Here is a 25,548-nt window from a genome sequence, read left to right as displayed (position 1 = left end):
GGAGGAGTATCCTAGTGGTTAGTGCAGTGGACTTTGATCCTGGGGAACTGAGTTCAATCCCCACTGCAGATCCTTGTGACTCTGGGCAAGTCACTTAACCCTCCATTGCCTCTGGTACAAAAATAAGTACCTGAATATATGTAAACCGCTTTGAATGTAGTTGCAAAAACCTCAGAAAGGCGGTATTATCAAGTCCCATTTCACTTTCCCTTGCAGAGATCAGGCATTTATGTTGGATCTGTATGGTATGCCTTTTTAAACAGGTTAGTTTTTAGTGTTTTCCGGAAGTTTAGGTGGTCATTCGTAGTTTTCAAGGCTTTTGGTAATGCGTTCCACAGTTGTGTGCTTATGTAGGAAAAAATGGACGCGTAAGTTGATTTGTATTTGAGTCCTTTGCAGCTTGGGTAGTGCAGATTTAGGTACGTTCATGTTGATTCGGATGTGTTTCTAGTTGGCAGGTCGATCAAGTCTGTCATGTATCCCGGAGCTTCTCCATAGATAATTTTGTGAACCAGAGTGCAGATTTTGAAAGCAATGCGTTCTTTGATTGGGAGCCAGTGTAGTTTTTCATGAAGGGGTTTTGCACTTTCAAATTGCGTTTTTCCAAAGATAAGCCTAGCTGCCATGTTTTGAGCGGTCTGAAGTTTCTTTAAGGTTTGTTCTTTGCATCCCGCATAAATTCCATTGCAGTAGTCTACATGGCTTAGTACCATTGATTGTATCAGGTTGCGAAATGATTCCCTCAGGAAGAATTGTTTCACGCGTTTGAGTTTCCACATTGAGTGGAACATTTTCTTTGTTGTGGATGTCACTTGGCTCTCTAGTGTTAAGTTGCGGTCCATTGTAACGCCGAGAATTTTTAGGCTGTCTGAGATAGGAAGGGTGTAATCTGGGGTGTTGATAATTGTGGGATTATCGGCGCTGTGTAGGGATGAGATGATGAGACAGTCCAGCTTATTTTTGAAAGAGATCGCTGGCCATCTTTCGACATAAATCGGGAGATGGCCGTCCATCTCCTGAAGCCGGCCAAATCGGTATAATCAAAAGCCGATTTTGACCGGCTCCAACTGCTTTCCGTCGCAGAGCCGGTGAAAGTTCAAGGGGGCGTGTCGGCAGGGTATGGAAGGCGGGGATGGGAAGGGGCGTGGTTAAGACATGGCCGGCTTCGGCCGATAATGGAAAAAAGAAGGGCGTCCCTAGCGAGAATTTGGTCCGCTTTATTTGGTCCCTTTTTTTTAGGTCCAAGTCACAAAAAAGTGCCCGAACTGCCCAGATGACTACCGGATGGAATCAGGGATGACCTCCCCTGACTCCCCCAGTGGTCACTAACCCCCTCCCACCCTAAAAACGACAACTTTAAAAACTTTTTTTGCCAGCCTCCATGCCACCCTCAAATGTCATACTTCGGTCCCTCGCAGCAGTATGCAGGTCCCTGGAGCAGTTTCAGTGGGTGCAGTATACCTCAGACAGGCGGACCCAGGCTCATCCCCCCCTACCTGTTACACTTGTGGTGAAAAATGGGAGCCCTTCAAAACTTACCTGAAACCCACTGTACCCACATGTAGGTGCCCCCCTTCACCCTTTGGGCTATGGTAGTGGTGTATAGTTGTGGAGAGTGGGTTTTGGTGGGCTCAGCACCCAAGGTAAGGGAGCTATGCACCTGGGAGCTATTTTTATTTTTTAGAAGTGGCCCCTAGGGTGCCCGGTTGGTGTCCTGGCATGTCAGGGGGACCAGTGCACTATGAATCCTGGTCCCTTCCACGACCAAAGGCCTTGGAGTTGTTCGTTTTTTGAGATGGGCGCCCGTTGGTTTCCATTATGGCTGAAACACTGATGGTGCGCCATCTCTACAGCTGGCGATCTCAGCATTTGACCCAAATGTTGAGATTTGGGACGCCCCAACCGTACTTATCGAAACAAAAGCTGGACGCCTATCTCGTTTGAAAATATGGTTGGCCCCCGCCCCTTCACGGCATCGTCCTTGGAGATGGGCATCCCTGATCGAAAATACCCATCAGTGTGTTTTTTCTTTGTTTAGTTTTAGTTGAAATGCATTTGTCAAAATAATAAAGCAAAACTCACAAGTAGAAAAAAAACTTTCTGAACTTTCATAGCTCTAGGCTACTAACAGCTGGCAATGTTTTGAGCTATACATTATAATCATAGGTCTAATAAAGCTATTTATAAGAGAAGTTTTTTTTTAGATCTATGATTATAACTCATAGTTCAAACCATTTCCAGCTATTAGTAAAATACAGCTGTGAAAGTTCTGAGGTCTTTTTTCTCCTCGTGCTTTTTGCATAATTTTCTGGCAAATATTGTGTGATATTGGGTGTTGGGAATGTTAAAGACCAAGGGACCCGGGAAATAACCTCCCTGATTACATGGAGAAACTAAGATCTGTAATATATAGAGGACACAAGCCAAAAACTGTATTCAGCACTGGAGAAGCTGATTGAAAAGTTAGATAGCAGACACTTTGCAAGGTACACAGGCTGCAGTCTATGCCACAGAGGATCAGAAACAGTTGTGATTAGGTAACTTTATTCCTACTTCCAATTGCACTTTGGATTAAGTTGTGCAAGGAAGCTGTATGTCAGCTGAGCAAGTGCTAATTAAAAGCCCGCAGTGAAGCATCTAAGACTGCAAATAAAGCATCCGACCAATCCAACCATCTCATGCAAGTCTCACACAGCACATAATAGTAATAATGTTAAAACCAAACCAAACCAGACAATGGGACTTATCCATCCCTCTTTAACAAGTTCCTTTAGGGACTTGGAAGTGGCCCCTCAACCCCCAGTCCAGTTCTGTCTCTGGAAACCTAGGATTAATCAGTACACTACCAGTTACCTATTTTCAAACAAGTCTACAGACTGGAGAGTCTAAGGGAGAGTCAGGTTCAGAGGAATAATAAAAAGTCCAACTCACTGTATATTCTTGTTGCCCTCCCTCTAGATCGAAATTTGTTAACTGGCATGCACTGTAACAGCTGAAATCCCCATGATGAAAGAAAAGAAGACTCTGCCACTCCACACCCACTCGCCCCACTCATCACATCCATAGGCGGTCAGTGGCCCAAACTGTTTGGGGAGGCTAACGGGGCGGGGTTAGGGGGTGGAACCAGGGTGGGAGCCTAAATCCATAATTGTCTGATAAACACACAGAAAAAAAATAAGGAAAAATAAAATAATCACAAATTAATACCTTTATTGAATTTAGTTATTAGATATGTATCATATGTCAAAGAATAAAGTGGTTGCTCAAAGCATATACTAACCCACAATCGCTCAACCTGCAAAACACTATGCACAACTTTGTGCAAAAACACACTCTGAACCTTACTGTACCATAAATATTACACTGGGCAGAACCTAATACAACAATATACCACCCCTATGGAAAATGTAGGACCGTCAACAATATTGAAACAAGGGATCATAATATCACATTCTCATGTAGAGCCACAAAACATCCTAATTCATATTTAATGTGGGATAAAATGTCATAAGTAAATAAACTTTTAATGTTGAAAACTAATTCTCAAAGTGGACATATTCCAAACAGTATAATGAAAATTTAAAATGATCTTTCTACCTTTGTTGTCTGGTGACTTTGTTTTTTGATTGTGCTGGCCAGTATCCGATTCTGTGCTGCTATCTGTCCTCTTAACTCCGTTTTCCAGGGCTTCCTTTCCATTTATTTGTTACTTTCCGCCTTTCTTCTTCATTTCTTGTTCTAGATCCGTAAGTAAAAGCTGGGTCCTCCACAGACTTGACTGTCCAGTGGATCAGCTTTTGCCTATTTTCTTCATCCCATGTGCAGTTTTTTACCTCTCTTCCCTTTTCCGTCATCTCATCTCCTTCCTAACTCCTCCCCTCCCCCCTCCCATGTCCAGCAACCCTCCTCTCCCCTCCCCTCCATCCACCCATGTCCAGCAACCCTCCTCTCCCCTGCCCCTCTCCTCTCCCCTCCATCCACCCATGTCCAGCAACCATCCTCTCCCCTGCCCACTCCTCTCCCCTTCATCCACCAGTGCAGCAACCCTCCTCTCCCCTCCATCCACCCATGTCCAGCAACCATCCTCTCCCCTGCCCTCTCCTCTCCCCTTCATCCACCATGTTGCAGCAAACCTCCTCTCCCCTCCATCCACCCATGTCCAGCAACCCTCCTCTCCCCTTGCCCTCTCCTCTCCCTTTCATCCACCATGTGCAGCAACCCTCCTCTCCCCTTCCCTCCATCCACCCATGTGCAGCAACCCTCCTCTCCTCTCCCGTCTGCCCTCGTTTCCTCCTCCCCCCCCGCCATACCTTTAAATATTATATTTTTGCTGGAGTCGCGGGCAGCGCCGGGCCGCCGGTATTGAAGGCATCAGCAGGCTCATCGCGGTTCCAGCAGCCTTCCCTCGCAAGTCGGATGATGGCTCCGCCCTCGTAGAAACAGGAAATACGTCAGAAGAGGGCGGAGCCATCATCCGACTTGCGAGGGAAGGCTGCTGGAACCGCGATGAGCCTGCTGATGCCTTCAATACCGGCGGCCCGGCGCTGCCCGCGACTCCAGCAAAAATATAATATTTAAAGGTACGGTGGGCGGCGGCGGGGCAGGGCAGTGGGCGGGCTGGGGAGGCTTAGCCTCCCCAAGCCTCTTATACGGGGCGCCTATGTGTACAGCCACAAAACATCCTTTTAGGGTGGATAGTATTCACAATGAGCTCCTTTTATTAACGACCAGATAGAGATAAGAGTTTTCAAATTTCAATTTGGCACAAGTATAAGTTATCTTTATGACTACTGATGCACTCAAGCTTGCAAGTATTAATTTGAAACTCCAAAGCCACAGTCTCACACTACCTGTGTATAAAACAGGATACAGGACCAAGTTATCACCCACAGTTAAATGTGAATCTTTCAGCATATAGAGGGAGAAAAAAGGGGGGGTTCAGTTACGCCACCACAGCCAGCCCAAGATGATCGGACTATAAGGCGTAGGCCCGGCGCAACATCATCTAGCACCCCAAAAAACTCCACACTATCAAATGTCCAAAATAACAAAAATGGACTTGAAATATCCTGCTGAGGGTTAATAATGGACAAATTCCTGTATCCACAAAGTTGAGATGAGATCACAGAGTCATCACAAACAAAATATAGGAAAACCAAAAGCATTAGGGGCTTATAGCCCATTTAGTTAGTTATATTTAAACAAAAGAGATCTGCATGAAACAAAATATTTATTTTTTTGTTTGACTTAAAACCTTCAGAGTCAGCACCTACCTCTCCTGAATCAATGTGCGCTGCTGCATGCCACAATTTCTGGGTCTGGGAAGGAAGTGGGAACAACTCCAAAAACATCCCTGGTGGTACATGTAGGCCACCTGGACCTCCCACCCTCCAACACCACAAATTACCATGATAGCCCACTCCTGGCCCGGGCCCCCAGACCCCACCCCTTTTCCCACACACCTTTAAGTTGGAAGGGAGGAGTAATGCCATGCCCACTTGATCTTTCCCTGCAACATCATCTTTATTGAAAAACACTGTAACCTGCCCAGAATCAGTCAGTCTAGTGAATTTATCAATAAAATGCTGTTCTGTTCCAAGCAAGAAGCAAGCAGCAGACAGCAGTGCAGTTTAATCTAGGAGTAGTAGAGCAGTATGTGCAGCAAAACCAGGTCACTTTCTTACTTACCAGCCTTCAGTTCAGTTTCAGCCTTGAGTCTTCTTCTTAATCTTCGCTACAGTAACGGCCCCTCCCGCACGTTCCCGCCTATGCAGAACAGGAAGTGTTGCATTGCATCAAGAACGGGAGGCGGGACTCGGGAACTCTCCTAGCAGGGGAGGCTGAGGCGCTGAGCCTAACTACTGGCTGAGCAGACCTTAGACGATCGGTGACGTAACGTTGCAAGCCTGAACCAAACCGAAGGCGGATCGGCGGTGTACAGTGGAGGCAAAAAGAGGAGGACTGGGCATGGGCATGGCGGCGCTCAGCGGTGATGGCGGCAGCACTGTCTGCAAAGAAGACAAGTCAGACTCAGGACCGCTCTCGACTCGGAGAAAAACAGCTGATCCAATCATCTGCCGCGGCTGGGGAGGCTTAGCCTCCCCAAGCCTCTTATACCGGGCGCCTATGATCACATCTCTCCCACTGCTATGAGTCAACCAAAGAGTCAATAGAAGTCCAGATGACAAGCACATAGCAAACCTCCTCAACTCAGCCCGGATACAGGTTACAGCCTCTCACCAGCATCCAACAGTATACCTCAGCTCTGTGATCCTGCATGTGTAGAGGCCAACAGATTGTCCAGAAACTTAGTAGGTGCATCGTGTATAGGTAACACCCTTACAGTCACACTATGATGCACCTGCAGCTTCGCAGGGTACTGAAAAGTGAAGTGCACCTTCTAGTTACGCAAGCTGAAGAAAATCTGGGAGAACTCCCTCTGCTGTGCGACAACTCAAAATAATCCTGGACCTTTCAACCCTGCTGAAGCCACCAAGCTGCTCTTAGTACAGATTACTTATGACTAAAGTTGAGAAACTGGATGAATCTAACACATGGCTGTGCAGCTCCCTCAAACCAAGGCTCAATTCAGTATATGTGCTCAACATGTAGTAGGCCCAATTCTGTCCCCAATTTTCAGGCTAGCAGCTGGGTTTCAAAAGCCCTGGCGTTCGCTGTCTTGTACATTTTCAGAGATCCTGATGACCTACATATTGTTACATCATGATTGGTTCTCTAGATCATCTATCTTCTCTTTCTGTCAGGTCAGTCTCTCTTGAAGGGAAGAAAGCTGAACTGTGGCTCTTTGGTCAGCATTTTCCATGTTGGAAATGTGTTGTTCCACCTGCAATGTCCTACCTTGGAAGACTTCTAGAATGTAAGTTACCTCATTCAGCGGTGCATATATCTGTTCAAACTTCCCTTCCAAGGAATAGACTGTGCATCAAAGACTTCTATCACCAGCATCTTATTGAATGCAAAGATATCTTCAGGTACTCTGTCCACTATTTTAGATTCAACAGGCATCATCTTATCTTTCCCTTTCCAAAGTGTTTTGCTGTCATTCAAGGCACTCTTCAGCTTGCAGGGTACAAGAAGTATTTTAGCCAGGATCAAAACTGTTGGATGCTAATGGACTAGGTAATGCACCCTGGAGCACTGCCACATTACAAACATTGCCACTGCTATTGCCACCAGGTTGGAAATGTAGATTTGCTCCTTTTTCTGCGGCCGATAACCACCAACAACCAAGCCAGAAAAGTGGGTCTGTTGTTGGCCTGCTCCTGATGCAGGCAGTATAGTCGAAACATGGCCCGTGTTGAGTCCTCTAAGTAGTTATGTGTGTTCCTATGTAATCTATATGACCTGTTGCCAATAAAGGACCCCTCCTTTGAAGACACGTTTGACTGCATACTGGTTGTTTGGTCATCTCCACTGTTTCTTTTGCTGTGCTTCGAGTTGTGGAGACTTATCTCTCTCTTTTGTCTACTTCATATCTGCAATGTAAGTCATCTTATTTAATACACACTGAATGTCTGAGGGGCCGTGGGAAAATACTTGGGGATGCGGGATGGGGGAATGTCCTCTTTAAACCCTCTGATAAACAATGCCTGTGTTTCTGTGCATACTTCTTCCTAAATGACGAGAGCATGGGAACAGAGGGGATTCTGCTTTGTAGAACATTTCTCGGAAAAGATTCTTTGATCCTTTGTACATCTGGTCAAGAAGTTTGATACCCTTGGTTCTCTCACCATTCACGTTGTAGAAGAGAAGAACATAAGAAAAAGGAACGGGGATCAGAATGGGAGCAAAGAGTACAAATAGACTTGTGAACCTGGGCACTTAACCCTCCATTGCCTAAAGCACCAAAAAAAAAAAAAACCCACGTAGATTGTGAGCCCACTAGGGATAGAGAAAGAACCTGCGTATAATAAATGTCAACCACTATGGTTGTACCACAGAAAGGCGATATATCAAATCCATGACCTCTTTACTTGCCACCCCTGGGTACTAAAATGCCTAGTTTACAGCTCTGAGAAACTCAGTCAACATATAGAAATCTTTATGAAGAGGCTGCAACCATCTGTAAAAGTAGTAAATTCCAGAAAGTCAATTCCCTCACCATGGCCACCGCTGTGTCCCCCTCCCCTTACCTTCCTGCATCTTATCCTCCCTCAGTCTGTCACTCTCCTCCTCTTCTGTGCCAGGACTCAGGTTATCACATTAACGCAATCACCTGGGTCCCAACACACAGGAGCAGGAGAGAGACAGACCAAGGAAGCAGAACCTTCTGCCTGCCTCCAGAAGCCTTGCCTGCGCCAGGCCCCCCTTGTAGTCTGGGCAGAAGGAATCTTGCCCTCCCCCCATGTTCCTCCCCCTCCCCCTCGGCAGCCCTGTCCCTCATATTAAGTAAATCTTTTTCATAACCAGCTTAAATTTGTTCCCTAACCCAAGATTTTCCAACTGGAGGCACATCTAGCTAGCTGGGTTTTCAGGACTACTAAAATGAATATACATGAGATAGATTTGCATGCACAGTAGATCTATTGTATGCAAATTTATCTCATGGCTATTCATTGCGATAATCCTGAAAATCTGACTAGCTAGGTGTGCCTTCAGGAGAGGGTTGAGAAGCACTGCCCTAACTTATTCTGGAATTCTGTCAGTAGGCCCAGTCTCCAAGAGACAGAATGGGTAAAACATTGTGGAAAGTTAGCATCCAGCATTCAGAACTATTTACAAGAACATAACTTCCTATCTCAGTGTTTCAAAAACTTGTCTAATATTGATGCCAGTCGTTAATGTTTTAGTTTGCTCTGATTTGCAATATGTTAAGAATACATTCTATTATGTCTGAATTTAAAGCAGTACTTCTCAAACGTCTGCAGTGTGACTCCTTTTATAACACTAAAAAAATTCACATGACCCCAAACAAAATAGACTTTCAATCTACTCCCTCACCCACTTCTTCCTCCCACCATTTATTCAAAACAAGAAAAGAGTGTGGTGAGTGTAGAAGCAGTTAGTATGGGACCTGAATAGGAGGAAGCACTCACAGACCCCAGTATTCTGAATGGGTTTCCAGTATAATAGGAAGCCCACATAAAAACAGGAGGCAGGGCCCGTGAACATCACTGACTCACAGGCCTCATGCTGACTACCACTACTGGGCACAGGTCACAGTGGAGGTCCAGAGGGAGGTGGAGAAACCCTCTTTTTGTGACCCCATCCACTGAAGATGTGACCTCATTTGGGGTCTTGAGCCACAGAATGGGAACTAATTATCTATTGTATGACTGAATAAACAGTGGTTGTATATCATGATTCACAATCTAATGGAGTCAGGTCCTAGTGATGCTATGGGCAACACATCTTATTCTGCTACGTGACGATGCCCTGTGTACATCCAGTGCTACATACTGAGCTTTCAGCATTTTGCCCTAATGCAACTGGAGTCTCCCAGAAAAATCAGATATCTCCCACAAAACTTCCGAAACATCTCCTGCAGAGTTCTGCAATCCACTGGAAGTTGCTAATGGTCTTCCCTTGGAATTGCTGACCTGAAGAACATGGCTCAAATGCTCTTTATTAAACCTGTAGGACATGCAGTAAATGACAGAAGGAAAGGACAGAAATGCCAACATGCTTTGCAAGAAACAATATTTATAAAGATTTTAAACCAAAATGGAAGGGGAAAGAAAAAGAATGGGAGGAGTGATACAGGCCACAAACCCAACATCAAATCAACAGATGCAATTTAGCATGATGTTGGTTGGGAAGGGAAAACAGGGGTGATGCTAAGTTAGTCTGTAGCATTCCAAACTTGGCTTAATGTATGCAGTAAAACCAAGTTAACTAGGATGAGTTACGTGTGTTTGAAGAGCTGATTTGACAAGCACCTCTTACGTTATTCGAGCCTGGTAGAAGATGACTCCTGCAGAGTTGTTGGCAGTGCAGCGATAGATTCCGCCATCCCGGACCTGAGTGTGGTGATGTTTAGGTAGCTCACTACATTGCCCTCCGAAGTGATAATTTGGCTGATCCGGTGATTGCCATTTTTAATGATGGGCTCATCATCCAATGTCCACATAATGGTTGGCAGAGGTGTACCCTTCACATTGCACATGAGAGAAACGGGCTCTCCAGGACTCACACTTTTTCACTGAAGGCACAAATGATTTTGGGGTGTCCCATCTGTAGATAAGAAATATTTTGAGAAAACAACACAGTAAAGTTAGGTGCTGGATTAAGATATTGGCAAACTAAGCACATACCTAGGGCCTAAATGTTTAGGGGGAGGGGCCCTATCAGATGCACTCAGGACTCAGGATTAGCAATATCTGACTCTTTCAGGATTCTACAGATTTCTGCATTAATGTCTAAAGATAGAAGGATATTTAATACATCTGGACATTTTTCACAGTTAAATAGAAATCTATCTACAGCCCTCCAAACGTCCCATATGTATGAGTGAGCCTGCTCTACCTGCTTCCAATATGGCTAGCAGGAGAGACTGTGGTTAGGATCCAGCCTATGAGTAGTCTGTAGAGGTGGGAGCACTGGAAGGCAGCTCCAATCACAGGAAGGGAGGAGAAATTCTCTGGTGTGTATGTGAAGCTTAAGCTTCTCATTAAGGTTGGGGACTAAACTCTGTAAGAGGCAAAGAGGTTACCCTGGACGGCCTGGAGACAACTAGTGAGTGTCATGGGGAAGTGGGTGCTGAGAAGGGGTAAGAATAGGAAAGAGAAGAGAATGGGTGGGTGAAGAGAATGGGGTTGGTGCAGGCAGAGATGAGGGGCTGTCAGCAACTTCAAGAATTTTACTTCATTATAGACAGAGCGGCTGAGGGGTGGGGGGGGGGGGGGGGGAAGAAGAATTCACTAAATGAAGATATGAACAATAGCAGGCAGCAGAATAGTGTGTGTGTGGTTTTTTTTGTCTCAGATTTATTTTGTGTGTGTGTGTTTTTGTTTGTCTCAGATGGGCCCACTGTATTATAGAATTTCCCTTTGGAAATTTGAAGTGAAGAAGTCTGGTGCTATAAACGCACTCATGTGCATAATCCTCCTCATTCTATAACAGGTCACCTAGTTAGCTGCCAATCTGCACACATAATTTACACGAGCTATTGTTAAACACGTAAGTGCTAGCTGCACACTCGGTGGCATTCTATAAGACAGACCCACAACTGTGCTCAAGCACAAGGAGGTGCATGGATAAGACAGACCCACAACTGTGCTCAAGCACAAGGAGGTGCATGGGCCCCACATTTATGCACATAACATATAGACAGCATCCAATTTTTCCTACATAAGCACACAATTGTGGAATGCACTTCCAAAAGCCTTAAAAACTATGTACGACCACCTACACTTCCGGAGAACACTAAAAACGTATTTGTTCAAAAAGGCATACCCTACCAACCCAACATAAAAGCCTGACCGCTGCAACACAACAAAACCAAAATACAGTATGGACAAACTAAATCAAAATACAGTATGGACACAATAATAACAAAATACATCATGGACACAACACAATTCTTCCGTGTACGATGCCCCTATGTGGCTATTCCACATGAACTTTATCCTATCTCATGTGGCACTACCACATGAACCTTATCTTATCTCTACATCACTCTGTATTTGTTTACACCGGAGTCTGCAATCACATCTCCGGCACTATGTAAGCCACATTGAGCCTGCAAATAGGTGGGAAAATGTGGAATACAAAGGTAAAAAATAATATAAATAAATAAATAAGGTACATGCTAAGATCCCATATTTAGGCATACACATATACACCTGCTATTGACACAGTGTGAGTGAGTTTGCCTGTTGTTAATAAATACTGACTTATGCCAGTATTCAATAACAGTGCTAATTCTATAATGACACCCAAATGCTACTACTATTTAGCATTTCTATAGCGCTACAAGGCGTACGCAGCGCTGCACAAACATAGAAGAAAGACAGTCCCTGCTCAAAGAGTTTACAATCTAATAGACAAAAAATAAGTAACCAAATCAATCAATTAATGTGTACAGGAAGGAGGAGAGGAGGGTAGGTTGGAGGCGAGTGGTTACAAGTGGTTACGAGTCAAAAGCAATGTTAAAGAGGTGGGCTTTCAGTCTAGATTAAAGGGGCCAAGGATGGGCAAGACGTAGGTGCTCAGGACGTTTATTCCAGGCGTAGGGTGCAGCAGACAGAAGGCACGAAGTCTGGAGTTGGCAGTAGTGGAGAAGGGAACAGATAAGAAGAATTTATCCATGGAGCGGAGTGCACGGGAAGGGGTGTAGGAAGGACGAGTGTGGAGAGATACTGGGGAGCAGCAGAGTGAGTACATTTATAGGTTAGTAGAAGAAGTTTGAACAGGATACGAAAAACGGATAGGGAGCCAGTGAAGTGACTTGAGGAGAGGGGTAGTATGAGTAAAGCGACCCTAGGCGGAAGACGAGACGGGCAGCAGAGTTTTGAACCGAATGGAGAGGGAGAGGTGACTAAGTGGGAGGCCAGCAAGAAGCAGATTGCAGTAGTCTAAATGAGAGGTGACAAGGGTGTGAGGGTTTTGGTAGAGGTGCTCGGAAAGAAAGGGGGCAGATTTTACGGATGTTGTAAAGAAAGAAACAACAGGTCTTGGCGATCTGCTGGATATGAGCAGAGAAGGAGAGAGAAGAGTCAACGCATGACCCCAAGGTTTCGAGCTGAGGAGACAGGGAGAATGAGAGAGCCATCAACAGAAATAGGAAAACGGGGGGAGTGGGAAGGTGGGTTTGGGGGGGGGGGGGGAAAATGAGAAGCTCGGTTTTGGTTCATGTTTAATTTCAGGTGGCGTTGAGACATCCAGACAGCAATGTCAGACAGGCACGCTGAAACTTTGGTTTGGATGCAAGGTGAGATATCAGGAGTAGAAAGGTAGATTTGGGAGTCATCAGCATAGAGATGGTAGGAAAAGCCATGGGATGAGATTAATGAGCCCAAGGGAAGAAGTGTAGATAGAAAAGAGGAGGGGACCAAGAACAGAACCCTGAGGTACGCCGACAGGCAGAGGGATAGAAGTAGAAGAGGATCCACCAGAGTGAACACTAAAGGTGCGGAGGGAGAGGTAGGAAGAGAACCAGGAAAGGACAGAGCCCTGGAATCCATGTAAGGACTGGGTATCAAGAAGTATGCTGTGATCGACAGTGTCAAAGCAGCGGAAAGATCAAGAAGAATGAGATGGAATATTGACCTCTGAATTTAGCCAATAATAGGGTCATTGAAGACTTTAGTAAGCGCAGTTTCGGTTGAGTGGAGAGGGCGAAAACCAGATTGTAGTGGGTCAAGAATAGCATGTGAGGAGAGAAAATCAAGGCAGCGGTGCTGAACAGCACGCTCAAGTAATTTGGAGAGAAAGGGAGGAGGGAGATGGGTCGGTAATTAGAGGGCAAGTAGGATCGAGTGAAGGCTTCTTAAGGAGAGGTGTGACCACAGCATGTTTAAAAGGCAGTAGGGACAGTTGCAGTGGAAAAGTGAGAGGTTGAGAATGTGACAGATAAAAGGAATAAGAGCAGGTGAGATGGCAATTAAGAAGGTGGGTGGGAATGGGATCAGAGGAACGGTGGTACATTTTGAGGAAGAAAGGAGAAGTGTAGTTTCCTCTATAGTAACTTCAGGAAAGGAGGAAAAGGAATGAGGGGGAAGGAGAGAGAGGGGAACGGACTAGTGGAGGGAGAGGTGGCGAGGTACAGAATTCAAGGTTTATCATTTGAACCTTGTCGTGAAAGAATTCAGCAAGGGTCTAAGGAGATAATGAAGGGGGAGTTGGGAGAGGGGGCACCTTGAGGAGAGAGTTCAATGTGGTGAAGAGAAGTCGAGGGTTAGAGCCAAGAGGAGTTGGTCAGTTGGATATAATAATCCTGTTTGGCGCGTAAAGAGCAGCTTGGAAGGAGGTCACCATGAACTTAAAAGTGTAAGAATCAGACAGGCCCGAGATTTCCGCCAGAGGCATTCTGCGGAGCAGGTACAGGAATGTAGGTAGCGGATATTAGAAGTCAGCCAAGGTTAGGGTTTTGTACGCCTTATACGGCAGGTCATCAAAGGTGCAAGTGTGTCTAAGGCAGAGGATAGAGTTTTGTTGTAAGAAGAAACAGCCTCGTTGACAGACATGGATGGTGCCACAGTAGAGAGGAGGTTTGAAACATGGGAGGATAGAGATGAAGGGTCAATATCGTGAAGATTCCTAGATAAATTAGATAAGATAGGACGGGACTGGAAGGGAGGAGATTTAAGTGTGAAATTTATAAGATGGTGATCAGAGAGGGGAAAATCAGAGGCAAGGAAACTAGAGGGTGAACAGTTGGAGGAGAAGATGAGATCAAGACAGTAACCATTTTGATGAGTGGGGGGATGTGTGTCTTGTCCACAAGAAAGGTGAGCCCTTAGGTCCCGAAGGACCTCAAAGGACAGCCGTGCAACCCCAAGTCTTCACCCGCGGCGACCGCCGTTCACCAAGGGTTGAGCCCCCAGCTGCAGGCGATCAACGGGATGTCTGGAACAGCGGGGTTGACGAACTGACCCAGACTGGAACCAGGAGAGAAGAGGGCAGATGGAAATGGAGTATCCAAGAACAGGGCAACAGTTCAGGGCAGGCAGCTAACAGGTAGTCAGATCAGGCCAAAAGGTCAAGGCAGGCAGCTAGCAGAGAAAACCAGGAACAGTCCAAAAGTCAAAACCAGAAGTACAAGGAAACCAACTGAGCACAGGAACAAGCGGAGACTGGCCCTCGGAATAGAACCTGAAGCAATGTCCTATCTCAGGCCCGCTCCTTAAATACTGTCAGCAATCAACCGCCTAACCCCCGTAGACATAGCCAGCCAATCAGAACCTGGTTATCGACAGAACCCTTCTGATTGGCTCTGTCCGACCTCCCAGGCGGGACCCACAGTACTGGCCTCCCAATCTAACTCCTCTGAGGTGGAGCTTCAGATTCCCGCGCCCGAGAGTGAAGGAGACGCCAGCCGTCGCGCCTCGGCGCCATTTCCCCTACTGGCGCAAGCACAGCCCCCATAGCCGGCGATCAAGAGTACGGCAGCCGCGATCGCCGGCCCCCGGCATCAGCCCCGGACTGGGCGGCCATCACCGCGGCGAGCCCCGGCTCCCCACCGCGGCCTCAAGAAAGCCGGTCTTCGCCATGGCGGACGCCGGCTCTTGCTTCCCGCAGAGGAGCAGCCGGAGGGAGCGACGGATGTGACAATGTGGAGCATTGTTGGAGATTAAAGGAGGATGTTAAAGCGAGTAACTTGGAAATATAAGAGTTGGAAGGATCATTAGCAGGAATATTAGAGTCACCAAGGATGAGAGAGGGGGAGGAAGGATCATGGAAGAAGGCAAGCCAGGCATCAAAGTCACTGAGAAAGGATGAAAGGGACTTATCAGGGGGACGATAAATGACCGCTATTCAAAGAGGCAGAGGAGAGAAAAGACGGATAGAGTGGACTTCAAAGGAGGAAACACAGTGAGATTGAGGTGGAAGAAGGGGTTGAAATCTGGAGGAGGAAGAGAGAAGTAGTCCAACACCGGCCCCGCGACCAGCAGGGTGAGGAGTATGTGAAAAAAGATAACCGCCATGGCAGAGGGCTGCGACTGAAGCAGACTCATCAGGGCAGAGCCAGGTTTCTGTTATGGCGAGCAGATGGAGGTGACACGAGATAAAGAGGTCCTGGATATAGGGGAGTTTGTTACAGATAGAGCAGGCATTCCATAGTGCGCAGGCGAAGGGCAGAGAAGAGGAGGAGAGTAGAGGAATAGAGATGAGGTTAGAGAGGTCGCAGTGAGATCTGTAGAGTTGGGATAATAGTTGGTGAGGAGGGCCAGGATTGGGATTGATGTCACCGGCTGAGAGTGCACTATTATGGAATTAGTGCACTGCATCTTGGCACCTAACTTTTTGGCACCTTTTTTTTTTTAATTTTTATTATGATTTTAATAGTTATACAAAGAAAACTTCTTTGAACAAGATACACCAAATACGAACAGTTCGCTCTTAGGAATACAGTAATAATCATTAATACTCTTAATTTGGTTACTACAGGCCGCAAAAATGAGGATTCAAGATTAAATGAAACTATACGGAAGCTGGTATTACTAATTAGAAAACAAAGAGAATATCAGCAGTGGCTCTCCTAAATTACAAAACCCAAAACCAATATGGAATTTGGCACCTTTATAGCAGTGGTTCCCAAACCTGGTCTTGGAGACACCCCAGACAGTCAGGGTTTCAGGATATCCACAATGAATATTCATGAGAGAGATTTGCATTGCAGTTGAGGCAGTGCATGTAAATATCTCTCATGAATACTCACTGCGGATATCCTGAAAAACTGACAGGCTGGGGTGCTTCCAGGGACCAGGTTGGGAACCAGTGCTATATAGGGTGCAAAAAGGTTATGGGCAAAGATGCAATGTGCTATCCTGAAAACCTGACAGATCTGGGAACCATTAATACAATTGTCCCCAGTAGTGGAAGGAGTTTTCAGTCTGGGAATTCCTTCCTAATACTGCCCTTCCACTCTGTCCATATCCTATCAAAGACACCAAAGAAAGTTAACTATCTCAGAAACAACTCATCCATAAAGCGGAAATAAGGTTGTTTTCTGAGATCAAAAATTAAAGTATTTCCTGATTTATCTAGGTAACTCAAAATGATGTCAGAAGTTTTCGGCTGTGTGTCCAGGAGCCCAGTGCGCTGGGTCCTACTTATAATTTAGGTGTTTCTTGTACGTGTGTTGTAACGTTTGAGAGTAAACCATATGTTTTGTGACCTTCAACAACTATTAGATTTTACAATATCAAGGGAAGAATTGAGGACTGTGGCATGATTTAAGAGATCTGTTAAAGTAAAGTTGGCTTTGAAGTAATGATCTGAGGTGTGGTGTCTCATATTTCCTTTTCTTGTTTTGTTTAATTTCCTTTTCTTGGTTCCAGTATTGTCCACATGATGCTGGATGATGACGTTTATAATAATTTACTTCCTATCTGGCCAATATTCAGCCAGTGACGGACAGCATTTTTTTTGTCACGGCACCAGCGCTAAACCGGAAATTCAATTCCAGGCACTGTGTGGATTTCAGCATTTAATTTTTTTTTTTTTAAAGCCGGCTAGCGCATGCCCACGTAAGTCAATATTCAGACTTAACCGGAAATGGGCTAGCATAAACATAAGACAGCTATTTATGTGGTCCTGTTTATGCAGTAAACATGGCCAGTTAGCTCTGAATATTGGGAGCTAACTGGATTATGCTTGTGAAATTCCCCCAGAACACCCCCGACATAGCTGGCTTCCACTTCAATGCTAACCTGTCATTTTCTGTGCCACTAACCAGTCATTCCCAGCCAGTTAACTCGCTTTGAATATCGACCTGTATATTTTTTCTTTTCTAAATTTGAATTGATATTGCTAAATATTACTTTTGTCATGATTTAGGTTGTGATTGTAAAAATAGAAATTGAATAGAAATTTAAAAAGAAAGAAAGAAAGATCACTTTCTGTTTTTTCTTTAATTTGTGAAGCTTTTTCAACACTTATCTTTCAGATTTATATCTCAGATAAATCATCTGTAGAATCTTATTCTCTTGCTTTCAAGCTCCCTCTTTGGTGGGGGGGAGGGGGGGGTCTATCCTCACCATCTCTAGCTTTTTCCAAAGGCAATAAAGGGTGTAAATGACACTTCCCTGGTTCTCAGCCCACTGATCTAACCACTAGACCATTCTACTCTAAGCATGTGCTTGCAAAGTTCCCCATGTTTCCTCACAACTTGCTACTGACATCACTCTCAGCTAAAACCTACAGTTTTTCCTATGCTAATTCTGGACAAAGGACCTGGCAGGGGGAGGGGGAAGGGGAACAGAGAATGAGATTCTAAGGGAAGGACTGAGAAAATAAATGAGGGTCCATGGTAGAGGCTTCTAAATGTATGTAAAAGGAAGAATAACTAATGCATTTGAAAATTTTTGTATTCTTTCCAACCCACTGGAAGTTGGAAAGAATTATACAAACGAGATCAAGAATATTTGTCCATTTGCCTGTCTCAGGGCAAAATAACTCTCCGAAAATTTAACAGAATGAGAAGAAACTTGGGATGAAGGATAAAATGATAAAAAGAAACTTTAAAATGGGATAAATTGAACTGAGGGCTTCATAGCAGTGGCGTAGCCATGGATGAGCCTGGGTGGGCTAGGACCCACCCTATTTGGACAGGCTCACCCACCCAAAATTGTGGCACTCTTGCTATAGCTGGCAGAGATCCTCAAACCCCCACCAGCTGAAGATTTCCTCCTCCTCAAGAAGCCGGTGCTCTTTCAAACGGCAGCTGGCAGCACTTGCCTCGAGCAGACACCAACACCAGCCCCTCTGTACATGCTTAGTTTTCATGCATACACAGCCTGCTGGCCGTGGCATCAGCTCAAGGAAAGTGCTGCTGGCTGCTGTTTGGAAGAGCGCTGACTGCCTGAGCAGGAGGAAATCTTCAGCTGGCGGGGTTTGTAGATCCCCTCCTGTAGGAAAGAAAAACCTTAAGGTTTCTAATATATTCTTCAATTTCTGGACATAGTTCACATCCTTGCTGAATCTATAAGGAACAAGTCCTAGATTCATAAGCACTGCAAACAGCAGCATGTAGACTGAGAGCTGAGACATCAAAAGCTTTAAGCAAGGTTCCTAACTTATTGAATGTCCTTTAAATGTGAGCCATCCTCTAAAGGAGTAGTGGTCTTGTTAACTGCAGTTACCAAAGTGTCCATCTCAGGCTGCTAAAGCTTTTCTTTTTCATCAAGTAGCAAGGTATAAAACTTAGCCATAGCCCTGCCTATCTTGAATCCAAATTTTGGAGATTCCCACTCAGTTGTAATGAGTGTTTTCAATAACCTGATAAATAAGGAAAGCGTTAGAAGGCTTTCTAGTACTCACCAACATAAGAGCTCCTGTAGAAAGAGTTTCCTGCATAAGTTCCATAGCGATGCTTAAAACTGCAAAGATTTTTCAAAACTACCACCAGGAATTCATTCCTCCAGAATAACCATACTACAGAAGGATCATTTCCTTTCATCAATTGGAATCCTCTCCCCCTTTTCCAGCTGCTCTGCTAAGGAGTTCAGTCTGATCTGAAGGACCTCCCCTGATCTGATACAGGCATCCAATCATCTAAATCTTGAATGCATCTGCGTTATGATGATGAAGCACCAGCAGCTTATGCAGCAGTTGAGGGTATAGTTTCTTTATAAACAAACTCTGAAAAGGAAAGCAACTTGCTCCCAAGTCCTCTCCTAAAACTGTAGGTAGTCTAAGAACATAAGAATATAAAACAAACAGGAGGAAATATTTTTTCACTCAATGAATAACTAAGCTCCGGAACTCGTTGCCAGAGAACGTATCAGCAGTTAGTGTATCTGGGGTTTAAAAAAGATTTGGACAAGTTTCTGGAGGAAAAGTCCATAGCCTGCTATTGAGATAGACATGGGAAAAGCCACTGCTTGTCCCAGGGATCAATAGCATGACTCTAATTGTGCCGAATTGTCACCATAAGAGCAACTCCTCAAACGCCGAATGACAGTGATGCCGTTTACTAGGTTCCCCTTTGCCTGACATCACTAGGAAGCTAGAGTCCACTGGAGGCATACAAAAGAGCGTGACACGCACAGTAAAAGTCATGTGATCTATCAACCTTGATGAACCTGACGAACAATGCAGATCATGGCACCTTTCCTGAAAGTTGGTAGGTAGGCTCAAACCTGAACCATTTCTAGAAGGATTCCAGTGAATCCCAACTGCTGAACAGGAAGGAGATGGGACTGTGTGTAGCTCACTAAGACCTAATAACTCCAGTGCCCGAACAGCTGGACATCATTGATTCCTGAGCACTTCACTAGCCAATTGTCCAAGCAGGGGAAAACCATGCACTCCCCAATCTGCATAGTGATGCTGCAACGGCTGTGAGGCATTTATACAGATCCTGGGACCAGATGCAAGGCATATGGCAGGAGACAATACAGGTAATGATGTTTACTGTTCAAAATCTGAGATACTTCCTATGACCGAGACATATTTGTATGTGGGTGCAGCATCATTTAAGTCTAGAGAGCATAGCTAATGGTTTGCCTGAATGCAGGGTGCCCAGGGAAAACATCCCTAAGTCTTTCTTCAACTAGATATTTTTTTCAGGGCCCTTAGATCTAGGATGGGATGAAATTCCCCTGTTTTTTTGGGAACGATGAGAAGCACTTGGAACAGAATTCCTTCCCTTATTCCCCTGGGTGAACTGAGCTTGACCGCATGGTTCTGTAGAAGCGAACAAAGTTCCTCTATAAGCACACCCTAGCTGATGAGAGCTGAATTTTGGTGCCCTTGGAGGGCAATTTGGAGAGAGTCTTGCCCATGCAGGGCATAATCCCCCCCACCCCCGGGACTATTTCAAGAACCCCACCGGTCTGAGATTACAAGAGGCCATCTTGCTTAAAAATATTTAGCCTCCCTCCTACTGGTAGGCCATCTGGGACAATTACTTTTATGGCAGCTATGCTCTCTTGAACCCAGTCAAAAGCTCATCTCCAGCTTTGACTGGGGAGCTGGCTGGGGCTTTTGGGTTCTCTGCTATTGAGGGTGGGAGCAGGAACCATAAGACCTGCTGGGGGGGGGGGGGGGGGGGGGGGGTTGAAGGACTGAACTTATGCTTTTGAGAATAGCAGAGCCTCCTGTATTGACTGAAATCATCCAAGATGTGGAGGCCATAGGAGGAGGCTGAGACAGTGTCTAATGGTGTCAGCATACTTCTTGGATAAGGTTAGAAATCTCTCACCTTATCGCCAAAAAGGTTATCACCTGAGCAAGAACATCCTGAATATCTCCTGAAACATGCAACCAGGCGAGTCTGTGCATGTCAATACCTATGGCAGACTCTGGACTCTACATTGAAATAATCATAGGTTGCCGAAGCTATGTGACATAAGACATAAGCATCGCCACATGGACAGACCAAAGGTCCATCTAGCCCAGCACCTTGTCTCTGACAGTGGCCCATCCATGGTCACAATCACCCGCCAAGATCCACGGAGCAAAGCATTTTGTACTGCTTGTCCAAGGAATAGTGGATTTTTCCTACATCCATTATAACATTTCTATGACCTTTTCCTTCAGGAAGCCGTCCAAACCTTCCTTAAACTCTGCTAGCTAACCGCTTTAACCACATTTCTGGCAACGAATTCCAGAGTTGAATTATGCGCTGAGTAAAGAAAAAATTCATCTTATTTGTTTTAAACTTGCTGCACTCCAGCTATTCAGCATGCCCCTTGTCCTAGTATTTTTGGAAAGCATAAACAGATGCTCCACATCTATCTGTTCCACTCCACTCATTATTTTATATACGCTATCATATCACCCCTCAGCCGCCTTTCTCCAAGCTGAAGAGCCCCAGCCGCTTTAGCCCTTTCCTCATAGAAAAGTCATTCCCATCCTCTTAATCATCTTCGTCGCCCTTCTCTGCACCTTTTCTAATTCCACTATATCTATTTTGAGGTGCGACGACCAGAATTGAACACAATACTCTAGGTGCGGTCGCACCATGGACAGATACAGTGGCAATATAATATCCTCATTTTTGTTTTCCATCCCTTTCCTAATAATACCTAACATTCTATTTGCTTTCTTAGCCGCAGCAGCACACTGAGCAGAAGATTTCAACGTATCATCAATGATGACTCCCAGGTCCCTTTCTCGTTCCATAACTCCTAACGCTGAACCTTGCATGACGTAGCTAGTTTGGGTTCCTCTTTCCCACATGCATCACTTTGCTCACATTAAACGTCATCTGCCATTTAGACGCCCAGTCTCCCAGTCTCGTAAGATCCTTTTGTAATTTTTCACAGTCCTCTTGCGATTTTAACAATTTTGAATAACTTTGTGTCGTCAGCAAATTTAATTATCTCACTAGTTACTCCCATCTCTAGATCATTTATAAATAAGTTAAAAAGCAGCGGTCTCAGCACAGACTCCTGGGGAACCCCACTATCTATCCTTCTCCATTGAGAATACTTGACCATTTAACCCCACTCTCTGTTTCCTGCTTTTTCAACCAGTTTTTACTCCATAACAATACACTACCTCCGATCCCATGACTCTCCAAATTCCTCTGGAGCCTTTCATGAGGGACTTGTCAATGCCTTTCTGAAAATCCAGATACACAATATCCACTGGCTCACCATTGTCGACATGTTTGTTTACCCCTTCAAAGAAATGCAGTAGATTGGTGAGGCAAGACTTCCCTTCACTAAATCCATGCTGACTTCTGTCTCATCAGTCCATGCTTTAGAATGTGTTTTTGTTATTTTGTTCTTAATGATAGTCTCTACCATTTTGCCTGGCACCAATGTCAGACTCACTGGTCTACAATTCCCAGGATCTCCCCTGGAGCCATCTTAAAACTCGGTGTTACATTAGCGACCCTCCAATCTTCCGGTACCACGCTCGATTTTAAGGATAACTTACATATCAACAACAGTAGCTCCGCAAGCTCATTTTTTAGTTCCATAGTACCCAGGGATGAATGCCATCCGGCCCAGGAGTTTGCTACTCTTTAGTTTGCAGAACTGTCCCATTACATCCTCCAGGTTTACAGAGATTTCATTATTTTCTCCGACTCTCAGCCTCGAATACCCTGTCTGGCACCGGTATCCCAACCAAATCTTCCTCAGTGAAGACCAAGGCAAAGAACTCATTTAATCTTTCCGCTATTACTTTATCTTCCCTGAGTGCCCCTTTTACTCCACGGTCATCCAGTGGCCCAACCGATTCTTTTGCCGGTTTCCTGCTTTTAATATACCTGAAAAATTTTTACTATGTGTTTTTAGCCTCTACCGCTATCTTTCTTTCAAAGCCCTTCTTAGCCTTCTTATCAGCGCTTTGCATCTGATTTGACATTCCTTATGCCACTTTTTATATCTTCAGTTGGTTCTTTCTTCCATTTTCTGAAGGATTCTCTTTTTGTTCCAATAGCCTCCTTCACCTCTCTTTTTAACCACGCCGGTTGTCGTTGGTCTTCTGCCCTCCTTACTGATACATGGAATATATTTGGCCTGGGCCTCCAGGACAGTGTTTTTTGACAGCATCCATGCCTGTTGTAGGTTTTTTTACCCTATCCTTCGCTCCTCTAAGTTCTTTTTTTACCATTCTTCTCATTTTATCATAGCTCCCTTTTTTGAAGTTAAACACCAATATATTTGACTTCCGTTGTCTACTTTTTTTGAAAGCAGATTTCAAAGCTGATCATATTATGATCACTGTTATCAGCGGCCCCCCGCACATTACCCTCCCGTACCAGATCATGTGCTCCACAAATGACTAGATCTAGAATTTTCCCTTCTCTCGTCGGCTCCTGTACCAGCTGCTCCATAAAGCAGTCCTTGATGTCATAATGAATTTTACCTCCTTGGCATGCTCCGATGCTACATTAACCCAGTCTATATCGGGGTAATTGAAATCACCCATTATTATCGTGTTGCCCATTTTATTAGTGTCCCTAATTTCCTTTAACATGACTGCGTCCGTTCTGCTCATCCTGGTCAGGCGGACAGTAGTACACTCCTACCACCGTCTTTTTCCCTTGACAATGGAATTGCGCACCATAATGATTCCAAGAGGTCGTTTGTTTCCTGTAACATTTGCAGTCTATTTGATTCAATGCCTCATTAATATACAATGCTACTCCTCCCCAATCCGGTCTACTCTATCACTGCGATTACAATTGTATCCCGGTATGACGGTGTCCCACTGATTATCCTCCTTCCACCAGGTCTCGAAGATGCCTATTATATCTATTTTTTTTATTTAGTGCAATATATTCCAATTCTCCCATCTTATGTCTTAGGCTCCTGGCATTTGCATAAAGACACTCAAGTAAGGTTTGTTATTCCTAGTCACCTTATGTTGATTACTTGACAGTATTAATTTACAATTTTCTGCCTGATTTTTATTATTTCTATTACAGACGAATCTATTACAATCGCCTTTGCAATCTCACCATCAGGAACCCCATCCTCTCTGTTTTGGCAATATCTTTACAAGATACCTCATTCCGAACCATACGCTGTTGTGCGACTGTCGGCCTTCCCCTCGTTTCTAGCTTTCAGCACTGCTTCTGCTCGACTACTAACTGATGAAACTCAGTGGCCTGCTCTGGATCCAGTGTGTCCACAAACTTTGCCACATTATGCACCAAGTCTTCAAGTCAAGGTTCATATAAAGCTAGTAGGATGGTGTGCGGGAAATAAGCATACAGCCCTGAAAAACCTTCTGCCCAAAAGACTCCAGAGTTCAAGGATCCTTCCCAGGGGGCACCGAGGCATGGGTCCACGAATGTCTGATCCTTTTAAGGGCAGATTCGACTACCAAGGAATGGTGAGGAAGCTGTTATTTCTTGAATCCAGAAGCCAATTGGACTTAGAGTCTACCTTCTTACTGACGGACTGTTCAGAGAGGGGAGTCTCCCAATTCCTCAACTGTACTGCCTTAAGGATGCTGTGAACAAGCACTGATCACAGCCTTCTTAGGGAGGGGCATTATAATCACGGATGTCCAACATCTTGGCCCTGTCTCGTCCTCGACCTCTAACTGAATGGGACAGATTCAGCCATCTCCTGCAAAAAAAAGTGACACAGGAGAGAGATCCTCCAGGGGAGACTTCCTCCTTCATGATGTGGGGAGGGTTCTGAAGGCAGACACAGGGACCCTCCTGCTCTCTCTCTGGTTCAACCAGATGTCCAAGAGTAGTCCAAATTAGAATAGCAAAGTACTCCTCTCAAGACTTCTGAGTCTGTGCCTGCACTGAACGCATGGCCCGTCTGAGTGGGAGCAATGAGGAGTGAGTTCTCTTCTGGGACTCTGAGAGGGCTTCCTTCCTCGATAGGCTGTCTCCAACTCTGTCACCCAATGGGGCACCACATCAACGAAAGGCTGACAGGCAGGGCATGGGCCTCCAGGATTGGCTAGGGCACTGCCATGGCCAACACTGAGCCTCTCAATGCCCTGACGTAGCACCAAGCCAAGATCTGCTCCAGCTCCTCCTGAAGCATGGCCCAGAACCACTCCTCAAGAGCAGGCATTGGTAAGATGGGCTGGCACAAGTGCAGAGACAAGCTTGAGAAGATGATGGGGCCAAATCAGAGTACCCATGCTTTTCAGATACCTGTACTGGAGCTCCTGACACAGTGTTCGAGAAGGTCCAATGTCGATGCTTCTTCACATCTGCTTGATGCCAGATATCGGGATCCTCCGTGCCAACAAGGTCATTGTTGAATCTTTCCATGCCCTCGGTGTCGGGTCCCAGGTATGCTCGGCCTGGACTGGCACTATTGTCACCTAATGTTAAGGCAGGTCGAGAACTTCTCAGTGCCAACGTGCAGCTCCGGGAGACATGGGGACTGATGCCTCAAATGCCAATACACTGGAGGTCAAAAGTGCCAAAAAGTCTCTATGCATCATCCTTTCAACTCTTGAGAATCCTTTATGCATTTGAGGACTGGG

General features: G+C 45.2%; 1 protein-coding gene across 1 annotated transcript in view; it reads right to left on the bottom strand.

The window, feature by feature from the left end:
* DSCAM (DS cell adhesion molecule) overlaps positions 1-25,548 on the bottom strand; it is a 999,367-nt gene that overhangs the window by 552,028 nt on the left and 421,791 nt on the right. The window contains 2 exon segments of the mRNA XM_030205023.1: positions 9,907-9,988; positions 9,991-10,194. Of these exon segments, the coding sequence (XP_030060883.1) occupies positions 9,907-9,988; positions 9,991-10,194 (286 nt within the window).

Source organism: Microcaecilia unicolor, chromosome 5 (genome assembly GCF_901765095.1).
Source record: "Microcaecilia unicolor chromosome 5, aMicUni1.1, whole genome shotgun sequence".
Lineage (NCBI taxonomy): Eukaryota > Metazoa > Chordata > Amphibia > Gymnophiona > Siphonopidae > Microcaecilia > Microcaecilia unicolor.
This window is presented reverse-complemented; position numbering and strand designations above follow the sequence as displayed.